Source organism: Pelophylax lessonae (assembly GCF_965119305.1).
Source record: "Pelophylax lessonae genome assembly, chromosome: 7".
In the NCBI taxonomy this organism is placed as follows: domain Eukaryota; kingdom Metazoa; phylum Chordata; class Amphibia; order Anura; family Ranidae; genus Pelophylax; species Pelophylax lessonae.
In genome coordinates, this window is record NC_138774.1 from 224,417,659 (window position 1) to 224,431,513 (window position 13,855).

Sequence of the window (13,855 nt, forward strand, 5' to 3'; positions counted from 1 at the left end):
TTCGTTAAGGAAAAAGAGTTCGATTTCCTGAAGGGTTCAGTGGCCACCAGGTAAACTCTTAATTGCCTGAACCACATTTCGAAGAACAGATAATACCAAATTAAAATCCCACGGAGGCAAAGGGGATCGCCTCCGGGGGGCGCCATATGATGCACCGCCTGAATAAAAGTGTGAATCAAGGCATGCATAGCTAAAGGACGTTGAAAAAACACAGCCAAAGCCGACACTTGGCCTTTGTTAGTGCCCAAAGCCAAATGCTATTCAACCTTATGAAGAAAGTTCAAAACCCTAGCTACTGAAAACAAGCAAGGGTGCACTTTCAGCGATTCACACCATGAAATGTATGATTTTCAGGTATGATGATAGGTCTTCCTGGAAGTAGACTTTCTGGCCTTCAATAGTGTAGGAATCACACAGTCAGAAAGACCTCTATCCCGCAATACCTGGCTTTCAGCCATGCTGTTAAAGCCAGCGACTGTAAAGCTGGATGGAAGATCGGCCCTTGAGACAGCAGATCTTCCCGGACAGAAAATCTACAAGGAGCATCAGCGACCAACCTTACCAGGTCTGTGTACCAAGACTGGCGAGGCCAGTCTGGGGTCGCCAGAATTACCGGAATCCCTTCGGCGTCGGCCAGAGGATCCCTCAACCTGCCTACAAACCTCTGAACCTTCTAGTTGAGTCAAGAAGCAAACAGGCCGACGTCGGGTGTCCCCCAGCGGGCACACAGGAGGTGAAACACCTCTGGGTGCAGGGACCACTCCCCCTGATCCATCCGCCTGCCAGTTCTCCACACCTGGAATGTGCACAGCAGAGAGAGCTGGTACAAACTTTTCTGCCCAATCCAGGATCTCGGCCACCTCCCGGGCTGCCAAGGCACTCTTGGTGCCCCCTTGATAATTGATGTACGCCACGGCCGTGGCATTGTACGATTTATTCCGGACCGGGCAACCTTGCAGAAGGAGCCGTCCAATGACTCAGACAGAGCTTTATCGCTCTGAGCTCCAAGATATCAGCAGCTTGGACTCTTCCACCGTCCAGGATCCCTGGGCGCAGAGCCTCCCCAGCACTTCTCCCCAGCCTGACAGGCTGGTGTCCATAGTTACCACCGTCCAATACAACAGAAGGAAGGACTTGCCTTGGCGTAATGCTGACGAATGAAGCCACCATAGAAGAGCAGACTTTGTGTTGCGACTCAACCGAATCAAATTGTCCAAGGATGTTGGATCCTTGTTCCACTTTACGAGAATCTGTAAGGGTCTCATGTGGAACTGAGCAAACGGAACTGCTTCGAAGGTTGATACCATCAGACCCAAGGCCCGCATGCAAGTCCGCAGAGAGGACAACTGGATCGCCACGTGCAATTTTTGAAATTTGTCCGGGAGAAGAAAGACCCTCGCCAAAGCAGAATCCAGAGTCAGGCCCAGATAATCCAGTCTCATTGAAGGTATCAGGGCAGATTTTTTCAAATTGATGTTCCATCCGAACTCTTGCAGTGTTCGGACAATGATCGTCAAGTCGCCCAACAGTGCTGAGTGCGAGTCCGCTCTCAATAGATCGTCCAAGTACCCCAGTACCGAAATCTCCCGTTGGCGCAGTAATGCCAACACTGGGGTCAGACCAAAATGATGATGCTCTTCCCCAATAGCAAATTGGAGAAAACGCTGGTGTCCAGCGTAGATAGGGATGTGTAGATATGGGTCCTTGATATCTATGGAGGTCAAAAGGTCTCCTGGGTGTAAGGACGCCATTACCATGCGAATGGACTCAATTCGAAACCTGTGTACCCGCACAAAGCGGTTAAAAGCCTTGAGGTCCAGGATCGGACGCACTTTACCTTCCTTCCTGGGCACAGTAAACAGGTTTGAATAAAACCCCTGAAAAAGGTTCCTGTGAGAGGGAACCGCCACAATCACCTTTTGCGACAGCAGATCTTGTACTGCCTCTCGGAGATCCTTAATAAGGTCTGGAGATAGGTGCAGATTGGACGGGCAGAACCTATCCGAAGGTCAAAACCAGAGTTCGATCTTGTACCCTGATTGGATCAGTTTGTGAACCCATTTGTCCTGAAACAAGGAAGTCCATGGTTCCGGAAATAAGTGAAGACGTCCCCCCACCCCAGAATCGGGTGAGGGCGCCACTTCCTGCAGACGAAGATTTGTCTGTAGATCCGGATTTGCCTGGCTTCAGTTTACCTTACCATGTTTTCTTGGTACTCCCAGAAGACCTGAATGGCTGTCCTTTTTCTTGCAACCCGGAGGCACGAAAAAGCCGCCGCTGAGCAGTAAAAGAAGGCTTAAGGAGGATTGAGGGAGAAGAGTAATATTCCCACCCGTAAGGCCATCCAGGGAGGATCCTAACAACCTCAGAAGGTCAGAAAGAGCCTTTTTGGAAGCCTGGTCCACAGAGTAGCTCTTTAACCACACCATGCCTCTAATAGCAATCCCCATAGCAGACACTCTGGCCACCAGGGGAGCCGCATCCAGCTATGCATCACATATATACAGCAGGGCTTGAGCAATTTGATCCATGAACTCAATCAGCCCCAGGGAGAGCTGTTCCATTTCCAAGACACCTTTAAGTAACTTCACCCATTCAGTGACGTTTGCGACACCAAAGTGGTCACAAAAATTGGTTTCAAAATTGAGCCCGCTAACACATGTAAAATGATGGGACAGAGACTCAATCAGTCTATCAACGGGGTCCGAAAAGGCTGGGGATTCTTCCACCGGGACCACAGTAGGCATATTCAGTCTGGAAACTGGATGATCCACCTTTGGCAGCACGGTCCACCGAATGGAAAACTTATCCGCAAAGGGATAATGGCCATTTTTAAAGTTTCTCGCACTGAAACTATAAGTGCTTCCACCAATGCGCTTTCCTGCGCAGCGGCTGACGAGGAAATGTCCTCTTCGTCATCAGAATGCGATGACATAGAGTTACCAGAGTGGGATGCGTCTGCGGCGGCCATATCTGCCTCAGAATCTGAAGATATAGCAGAGGGAGGCAAAGGCAAAGGGCGCTTACGGCTAGTGTTACTTTTTAACACTAAATCCACTTTTGACACCAGGCTTTCCAAAACGGCTGTAAAAGCCGACAGGGGCTGTGACCCAGAGGGTTCCGCAGCTGCACTGAGGGGGTCTGTAGGTGAAATTTTGTCCTGGGACTCCATTTACACTGAAAATAAAAAGATGCGATCGCACCGCTGCACTAGTGGTATAGCAAGTCCCAGCCCAACACAGTGTCAGCAGTGTGTGTGGAAACCTACAAGAGACCCCAAAAAACATTACCAAACCAATCAGGAGGTACGCAGGAATGATCTATACAGCAGAAAGAACGATCTGACACAGGAAATGAAAAGCACCTGGGTCATGCCTAGAGTATCTAGTAGTGCCTTTGCTGTCAAGCATAGTGGACTACAAGAAAACTGCCACCCCATGCATTCCTATTGGGAAATTTAAGAAAATGGCTGCCCATGCATTACAATGAAGAGATTCTAACATTAAAGCAGAGCAAGTCTACAGCAAAATGGCGGCCCCCACGGCACGCCATGCAGTCTCCAGGACCCCTGGGGGGGGGGGGGGGGGTCAGCAGACAAAGGCATCGGATGGTGCCCAGGAGGGGACCCCCCCAGAAACCCCCCCCCTAGCAGAACCGCCGCAGCGGCCACAATATATCCGCCCCCCAAAGGTAGGGACCTGTTATGTGTGTGTGTGGGGGGGGGGGCTGGTATACCTGAGAGGCCAGGAGAACCGAGGGATAAACGAGGGTCTGACTATTGCACGGATGGGGCCCAAGTCCACCACAGAATTGGGGGGACACTTGCTCACTATACCACGATATCAGGTGGACGCCGCTCCAAAACAGACTACTTCCCACCCGGGGTGGGGGTGCTGCCAGCCAGGGGGTACGCTGCGACTCAGGGTGTTCCAGGTCGTTCGCGTCCCAGCGAGACGGTCCACTAGCGGGCTCGTCCCCGTCCAAGGGGGCTCTGTCATGGCGAGGCCTAGTGCTGGACTGTAACCTGCTCACGCTCGCTGGCTAGGCTGGGAAACCTTAAGGATCTAGAATATCTAGTCCGAAACCCAGCCGGCTGTTGCTTGTAGTTCTCCAGAAACTCTACTAAAAGAATAAATTAAAAAAAGGTTCCCAAAAATTAACAGCTAAGTTGTATTGTATGTACTGTATTGGATGATCAGATTGGGCCATAAGGAGGGTGTTGCCAGCTAAAGGCTTTCTATAAAGACTAGTAATCGCTCGATCGTGGGTGGAAGTAAGAAGAACATCTAAAAAGCACACCGGATGATCATTCATGAAGCCCATAAAGTTTTTATCATTCGTGTTTAAGTGGGCAAGAAACGATTCAAGGCCACCCACATTGCAATCGCAAATAAACAGCAAATCGTCTATATATAGAAAAAATAAACGTATATGCTGTCTAAACGGATTTCTATCTCCAAAGATGTGGGACCACTCCCACCAACCCATGTAGAGGTTGGCGAGTAGGGCAAAAACTTCGCCCCCATCGCAGCCCCACACCTCTGGAGATAGAAAGAGCCATCAAATGAAAAATAATTGTGTGACAATAAATAACTCAAAACTTCTAAAATGTATGCGACTTGAGTGGGTGGTAAGGCTGAAAAATGCTCTAAGTAAAAAGAGACCGCAGAAATAGCAAGGTGATGTGGAATACACGAATACAGACTGGCTACGTCACAGATGATCCATGTATATCCCTGTTTCCATACAACATCTTGCATTATCGTTAATAGAGGTTTTGTATCCTTAAGAAAACTGGGTAGGGACATGACTAAAGGCTGCAATTGGCCGTCCAGCCATTGTCCCAATTTCTCATTTAAAGACCCTATACCTGCCACAATAGGTCTGCCAAATAAAGGATCAAGACCTTTGTGGGTCTTAGGAAGATGGTGAAAGATGAGTATAATGGGGTGTGTGGGTATCAAAGCCTCTGCTTCTCTAACACTAAAAATGCCCAAATATACACCCTTCTGAATTAAATCATATAACAAACCTTTAAACAAGGTTGTAGGATCATTACTAAGTGGTGTATAAGTGTTACTGTCGGAGAGCTGTCTTAGAGCTTCATCACGGTACATGCTGGAGTCCATAACGACAACCGCCCCGACTTTATCAGAATTCTTGATGATCATTTTGATTAAGCACATGGTGTGAAACGCGTCAGCTGATCTAGTTTGTCCTGTGTGTTTGATGTTGGACCTTTGATTCTGCAATAAAATCAAGTTTTTCCTACTGCTGGAAGTGCCGCTTTCTTTCTACAAAGCATTTTCCTGCCTAGTGTCCTACTCCTGAACGGAGCAGTATAACCCAATAGTCAAGAAGATATGAAGCTGCGTCTGTCAATGAATGATAGAGAAAATGGCCTGGTCATGAAGAGGGGTAAATCTTCCAGAGCTGAAGTGGTTAATGGTCCCCAGTATTCTGGAACTTGTGCACGACATTTTCCGTTAGCAGCCGTCCCAGTTTTAAAAGCACATCAAAATTACCCATAATTTACATTTTTACATCTGAAAGATTTGTTAGATTAAGTTCCATAAAAACAGGGAAATGCAATAAAAGAATGAATGATATCAGAGGTTGTTTACAAGTAGCACTTTTTCTTATTTCTGAATATGATAAGTGCAAATTTCTTACCTCTTCCTCCACACCCTCAGGAAACTGCAAAACATTTCGACTGTATTTTGGAGGAGGAGAAGACGAGGTGGACTCCAGCGTCAGCTGTCTGGAAATAAAAGAAAAATTATGCATGAAGGACAGAGAAGTGATCAGTGTAGGACTCTATTCATACACTTCTTGTCATTATCAATTCAGATTTTTCTATTATTAACATAAAAGGCTGAGATTTGGGATTGTGTGGTTGTTCATCACACGGCATTGCATTGTTTTCAATGTAATATCTAGAATCAACAAAACCGATTACATCATAAATGTGGGTTCTGTTTTATGTATTTTTTTTATTGTTGCAGCACAGATACAGAACAAGCTGTCTTGTGTACAAATGTTGGCAAATACAAGACTACTAGAGCAGCCTTTCTGAACAAGGGCTCTGTGGAACCTTAGGTTGTACCCTGGGATCCTGGCCTCATATCTTTTTAGCAAAGAGACATTCTCCTGACTGATGATCAATGTGAGGGGTCCCTGATCTATGGATCACCAATATAAGGGGATTCTAGTGCACTGATCACCAAGCTGATGGGGGAGCCCTGTTGCACTTGACTACCAATGTTCCTTTCTCCAATGGACTACCTAGTTGAGGTGGTCCTTCTCCACTGACCACTACTGTAAATAGGCCCTTCTCCACTGACCACTAATTAAACTGGCAATACATCACTAACTCCCAAGGTAAGGGGGCCCTTTTCTGCTGATCAAAGTGAGAAGGGCCCTTTGCCACTTAACCACCAAGGTGGCAGGGAATCTTCTCCCTTGGACTACCCAGGTAAGGTGGTCCTTCTCCACTAACCACCAATGTAAAAAGGGACCTTCATCATTTGCCAATAATGTAAGGGCCCTCCTCCCATGGCCACCAATCCAAGGGGGTCTCCTCCCCTGACCACCAATCCAAGGGGCCCTCCTCCCCTGACCACCAATCCAAGGGGCCCTCCTCCCCTGACCACCAATCCAAGGGGCCCTCCTCCCCTGACCACCTTTTTAGGGGGCCCTTGATCTGCTTTGGATGTCAAAAATATAAAATTATTATTTCTACAAATTACTCATGATGATATTTACTAGGATTCCCAAATTGTTTCATGGGTTCCTCGGTAAAAAGAAAGGCTGTATTACAGAGAGTTTCTCAACTAGGGTCCTCCAGTACCACAATGGGTCATGACGTGAGGTCTTGATGTTCCAGCAGAGGAGACCCATCATTTATTTATCCACGAATATTTAAAAAACCCTCAAACTAAAAACTGCCGTTATGATTCTTCAACAAAGAGGAGAACAGGAATTACAGATTGATCCTCGGTTCTATCACATTAGGTTCTGTGATGTTAGCATAATGTAGAAATCAGTCGTATATAAATACCTTTTTCTTTTTGGCGCCATTACAATGTTTCCTCTCATTAGGCTCAAAATGAACTGAAGGATCTAAAAGAAACAAAAAATATATAAATTGCTAAAAAACGAGTGGGTAGAGCAGACTGAGCAGTGGCAGAAGACAAGAGGATCAGTGGCAGGACAACGCTGGATCCTCTGAGTATCTGAAATGTGCACAACAGACCACCTAGTAAGTAGAGCCAAAAAAATAAAAACTGGGGGGGTGGGCAGCATCACTACCACCCACTACAGACTGCCTGCAGAAAACTACAGGTAGGGGGTGGAGACAAGACCAGTCACCTTGCACAAAGAAAAAGAGCAGCAATGAGGGGGTCTTTATTACAATTAGGAAACACTGGATTACTGCACAGATCTGGAAAAAATACACAAAACACAAATGAGTCAAGAAGAATACGCATGACAAATGTATTAAGATAATAATTCCTCCTCCCAGAGTTCAGCTTTAACCACTTGCTGACTATGACTACCCTATAGCACTTTTACTGCCACACACACACACACACACATATATACATACATACACTATCCTGCACTTCTTCCTGCAGGGGGCGCACACGTGCTAAAGGCGGGGAGTTTCTGCTGTGATCATTCACAGCAGAAGCCGATCTGCGGGCCCTGGGGACTCGATGTAAACATGGCATATCTCAGTTCTGACAGGAGGGGAAAGGACCAATTCTATGTCTCTGCAAATCAGGGACTGGAATCCATCTCTTCCTATAGTGAAAGCAGCACAAAGTGTACACAAAAACACTTGCTAGGCACACATTTAACCCTTTGATCACCCTAGTTGTTTAACCCAGCCTTCCTTAACCGGTGTGCCCCGGCACACTAGTGTGCCGCCAGAGGTCCTCAGGTGTGCCGCGGGATCATGGTAGAGAAGGGCTGTCAGATGAGGCCGATCTCCAGATCCCCTGCCGAACTGTACATCAGCACTGCGAGGGAGCTCCGTCAGCCTCAGGAAAGTGAAAGTAAAGGGAGGGGGGAGTGTGCTGTGATCTCTGCCTCCCCCTACAGTGCAGTACCCGGCTATGTAGGGAAAGGTATTGTACTAGAATTTTTAAAGTGTGTGTGTATGTATATATAGTGTGTGTGTGTGTGTGTGTGTGTGTGTAAGCATGTGTGTACATGTGTGTGTTTGTACATGTGTTTGTATGTGTGGGTGTGTGTACATGAGTGTGTGTTTGCACATGTGTTTGTATGTGTGTGTGTGTACATGTATACATGTGTTTGCATTTGTACGTGTGTGTGTGTTTGTATGTATCTATATGTGTGCATGTATACATGTGTATGCATGTGTGTGTGTGTGTGTGTTTGTACATGTGTTTGTATGTGTGTGCATGTGTCCATGTTTCTGTGTGTGTTCATGTATACATGTGTATGCATTTGTATGTGTGTGTGTTTGCGCATGTGTCTGTATGTGCACATGTGTCTGTATGTGTGCATGTATACATGTGTATGCATGTGTGTGCATTTGTACATGTGTTTGTATGGGTCTATGTGTGCATGTATACATGTGTATGCATGTGTGTGTGTTTGTACATGTGTTTGTATGTGTGTGCATTTGTATGTGTGTGTGCGCATGTATACATACATGTGTATGCAGGTGTGTTTGTACATTTTTTTGTATGTGCGTGTATGCGTGCGCGTGTGTGTGTGTATATATATATATGTTAATTTTAATCCTGACCCCCCATTCCTGTACTGTCAGAACTGCTTTTTAGGGCTCGTTTCTGATAGCAGCAAGGGCTGCTGCTCCTTTGAAAATCAATCCTTGCTTAGATCACTTTTCAGAGGCATTTGGCAGGCGGTAAAGAGGCAATATGTTGCTTCTCACCACCTGTTTTAAGCCCGGAAATGCAGCACCACCACACCGTAACCATGCACACAGTTGCAGGGTGGTTGCAGTGCAGCCCCATTCAACCTGGGTATACCTCCAGCTGCAGCCACCACATGTGTACATCCCCAGATGCTGCCTCTGCAGTTAAAGGGGGAGCAGCTGAGGGTAGTAAAGACAGCTCAACCATGTGGTTTTACTGCCCCTCCAACCTGACGTGAACAAGCCCTGTGTGGATGTGTGCTGCGTGTAGGGCTTCAATGGGCTTCCCTACCAGCAGAAATGCAGGGAAAGAAGTTGCTGACCACTTTTTTAAACTTGTGCAGCACCCAAAGCACCCCATGTTTGCCAAAGTGTGGGGTGCCATAAAGAATTAATGATCCCCCTAAAGAGCCAGACATGCGGTCCAAACTGACGCGTTTTGTCACTTCCGGTGACATCCTCAGAGTTTGACTGAGTCTGAGGACGTCACCGGAAGTGACGAAACGCGGCAGTTTGGACCGCATAGCGTCATTACGTCATGTGAGTGGAACGCAAGCCGGAAGTTAGCTCGCCACTCTGCGAGGAGGACACGCAGCCCGCACTGCTGACCACCAGTGATTTGTCATTTCTCCTGCATTTGAACCCGATATATGGGAAGTAAACTATTTTAATCTTAATACTACTACACTATTTGGAGCCTTTTTTCTCCTTTTCCTACCACACTTGGTAGTTTACCCCGGAGCCTAAAGGAGCCGTCACCAGCCCATAGGACCACAAAGGGGAAACCTATTCAGCCCAGGGGGCTAATAAGCTCGAATGGTTCTAATGCCATATGGCATATAGGACCCACTAGATCCGGTAAGTGATCCAATCTATTCACTCACACGAGGCAAGGAATCGATGATATGGCCAATCACGCCTGAGCACTTGCACCTTCGAAATTTTGAAGACTCACTTTCACTGAGGACTTTACTAATATTTGAGCACTACAGTCACTGTTTATTCTGGACTATTCATAATTCATTCATACTATAATACTGTTGATTATATTTGTTTCTACCATTTTTATATCTATATGATTTTTTATATTTTTTATATATATCATTCACCAAGTCACTTATGCACACTGTGGCACCTATTTAATTATTTATTGGGAGTTTTGATGATTAGTACTATTTATATTTGATAACTTGATATTTTAACTTATATTTATACCACTTTTTATTGATTGATTATTTATATGTACCACAGAGATTGGCATGGATATTGCTATCCAATAGTGATTAATTAGCAAGCGCTGTATTTGGTCTTTTCGATTAGACCATTCATTTTTCAGTCTACCCTTTATCCTACAGCAGCTGCTCATTCCATTTATTTACTTCTAGGTACACAGGTTATTTGCATACATATATTTTATTATAGTTCCTTGGCGCGTGGAATATACTTTGTATATTTTTTTTTTACAGAAAGTAAAAAATGTTTTTTTTTTCAAAAATGGTCGGCCTTTATGTTTATAGTGCAAAAAAATTAAAACCGCAGAGGTGATCAAATACCTCCAAACGAAAAACAGGACATACATTATATTTGGGTACAGCGTCGCACGACTGCACAACTGTCAGTTAAAGTGGACGTAAAACCTGTAAACTTGTACCTAAGAGGTAAGCCTATAATAAGTCTTACCTGTAGGTACTATGAATATCCGAGATATTCTCACTGCATGCAACTGGTGATCTCACCAGTGCATGCGCTCTGAAGATACGGTATACCCATGCCTTCCCTTCAGAGCTTTGTGCCGTGTCCCACACATGTGCTCAGGAGTGACAGCATGGCTGGCATGGGTAATCACATGGCCAGAGGACACGAACGCAGAAGGAAGACCAGGTGAAGATTATAGCGCCTGTCGGCGCGGCGCTGCAGGGCTTCGTTGTAAGGTATTTCATAATGTGCTAGTATGTGCAGTGGTTTGCTGTATCATGAAGGTGTAGTATATACACAATACAAGAATAAACCAGCTACTTTATTACTGGTGTGGAAAACAACAAATATGACGCATGTCAGCTCACCTTTGTAAGAAGTTTTTGTTGCTGGTTGTGTTTCCTTCTGAGTGATGACACCTCCTTCCAAAGCATTTCATTTTCCCTGCAAATAGAACATATTTTATACAGTGATGTAGTAGCTAACAAGAGGATGGGGGGGGGGGGGGGGGTATGAGAAGAGGAGGATTGGGGCTGCTCTGTGCAAAACCACTGTACAAAGAAGGCAAGTAGGAAACGTTTGTTATTATTTCAAAATATTGAACGTTTATAATCACTTTAGTGCCGGTTCACACTTGTGCGATGCGGGAAGGCTGCGAATACGCAGCCTGTTCCCGCATCGCATCTGCACATCTGGCAGTTCACACTGCCATATGCGATACGCAGGGGGTGTCAATTAAATGTAAACGACACCCCCAGTTTGATCGCATTTGACAGTTTGCACAGGATCGGATCGCACAAGTGTGAACCACTGTGTGATCCGATCCTGATGCGGCTGAAAAAAGGGTCCTGTGCGTGTTTGCTGTGGATACAGTGCGGATTCAGCCATACAAAGTGTATGGCTGAATTCGCATCCGCACAGGAGATCGCATGTAATGAAGGAGCAGTGCACTCGGAATTACATGCGATCTCGCAAGCCGCACATATGTGAACCGGCATTTAAGTGATTGTAAAGTCTTGTTTTTAAAAAAAAAAAAAAAACATACCGTAAAATACTTTCTTTTTATGATCATTGACGGACACCTGATTCTTCTTAAACATTGGGTTATACTGCCCCCTACAGGAGGACACTAGGCAGGAAAAAGCTTGACTACGCCTATGGGCAGTCCCAGGGGGTATATACTAGTGATCGACCGATTATCAGCACGGCCGATATATATCGAGGGCCGATATGCACTTTTCCCCAATATATCGGAATCGGTCCCGGAAGTTACCAATATTGTGCGCGGCGCACACGTGACGTCATTGACTTCTAAGACCACCTCCCACGTTTCGGACAGCATGTGGAGCTGTAGTCCGGTTACGGTGCCAGCCAGCCAGCCAGCCACCCACAGGTCCTGGCCTCAGCCACCCACCCATCACAGGGTGCCAGCCAGCCACAGCAGTTTGCCAGCCATCGACCCACAACAGGGTGCCAGGCCAGCATCAAGACACCCACCCCACAACAGGGTTTCAGCAAGCCAGCCACCCACAGGGTGACACCAAGCCAGCCACCCACAACAGGGTGACACCAAGCCAGCCACCCACAGGGTGACACCAAGCCAGCCACCCACAACAGGGTGACACCAAGCCAGCCACCCACCACAGTGTTCCAGCAAGCCAGCCAACCACAACAAAGTGACACCAAGCCAGCCACCCACAACAGGGTGACACCAAGCAAGCCATCCCCAACAGGGTGACACCCAAGCCAGCCACCCACAATAGGGTGACACCCAAGCCAGCCACCCACAATAGGGCGACACCCAAGCCAGCCACCCACAACAGGGTGACACCCAAGCCACTCACACAGCCAGGCGTCAGCCACCAACCCACAACAGGGTGACAGCAGCCAGCCACCCCACAACAGAGTGCCAGCAAGCCATTCACACTGCCAGGCATCAGCCACCGACCCACAACAGGGTGCCAGCAAGCCACCCACACTGCCAGGCTTCAGCCACTGACCCACAACATGGTGCCAGCCAGCCACCTATACTGCCAGGTGTCAGCCACCGACCCACAACAGGGTGCCAACAAGCCACCAACAGCAGGCCAGGGTGCCAGCAGCCAGCCAGCCATTTCTTTAACCTTATTGTCTCTTTCAAATTGCAATGGAGATGGATGAAGACAGAAAAAGTAAAAGTGCGGTCTGGGACTATTTCTGGTCTCAACCATCTCCAGGAAAAGAAGCAGTGTGCAACACATGCACAAATATAAGCATGGGATCAGTAACTGCAAAAAACAAAAATAAGTCAAACTTTTGGGCCCATCTAAGAGTTCATCATATTGAATTATATCATGCATCACAGAAAAAACTAAATTAATATCAATGTGATTTTGAAATACCTCCTCCACTATCCCAGGTAACAATAACATATGTTTCAGAAAAAAAAAAAAAACAGGTGTCAGAGTAATCACAGAGATGATGGTCACTGATAACCAGCCATTTACAATGGTGTCTGACTCAGGATTTAAAGCAGAGTTCCACCCTTAAAAGACACTTTGCCCCATCTGCTTGTTCTGTGTCACCTGAAAAAAAAAAAAAAAAAAAAAAAAAAAAATGGATAATCATGATTTTTTTTTTTCTTTACTTACCTTGTTTTAGAAGAAAATATACTTACATTACTTCCTCTTCCTCCCTCTGCGGACACGTCCGCCGCCATCACTTACTTCTTGCATTGATTCCTGGGAGCTGAACGTCATCGCTCCCAGGAATCAATGCGCCTGCACCAGCCCTGCTCGTCATGTCTGGTGCAGGCGCGTCATTCCCTGCTAAACAGCTTCTTGGCGTGCAGGAATGACGCGCCTGCACCGGACATGACGAACGGAGCCGGTGCAGGCGCATTCTGGGACGAAGAGGACGACAAAGAGGACGCGCTGGCATCAGCTGCCCACACCTGAGATGGCAGCGCTGGTAAAGACATTTTCAATGTAAGTATTTCTTCCAAAAGATAAGTGCGACCTCGGACAGTTCAGAGGCTATCCATTGTGGAATGCACTAGCCCTGACTGTAACGGGGGTATTTTTAGTGAAAAAAAACTTTGAGGGTGGAACTCTGCTTTAAGCAGTTGATATCCATACTTGAGCCAAGGTACACACTGAAAAGTGAGAAGTATTATCGAAGGCTATTGTGCAACCAGAGAATGCTGGTAACTCACTCTCATTCACGACTGACTGGTCCGGAGGAGGACAAACAGAGTCACTAATGAATCTTTCA

General features: G+C 46.5%; 1 protein-coding gene across 1 annotated transcript in view; it reads right to left on the reverse strand.

Moving 5' to 3' along the window:
• The window catches only part of LOC309559354 (heat shock factor protein 3-like), a 71,413-nt gene that overhangs the window by 27,090 nt on the left and 30,468 nt on the right, over positions 1 to 13,855 (reverse strand). Inside the window, exons 5-7 of the mRNA XM_082262596.1 lie at positions 10,972 to 11,047; positions 7,061 to 7,122; positions 5,674 to 5,761 (exon numbers count right to left, since the gene is read on the reverse strand). Of these exons, the coding sequence (XP_082118722.1) occupies positions 5,674 to 5,761; positions 7,061 to 7,122; positions 10,972 to 11,047 (226 nt within the window). The remainder of the gene's footprint in view (positions 1 to 5,673; positions 5,762 to 7,060; positions 7,123 to 10,971; positions 11,048 to 13,855) is intronic.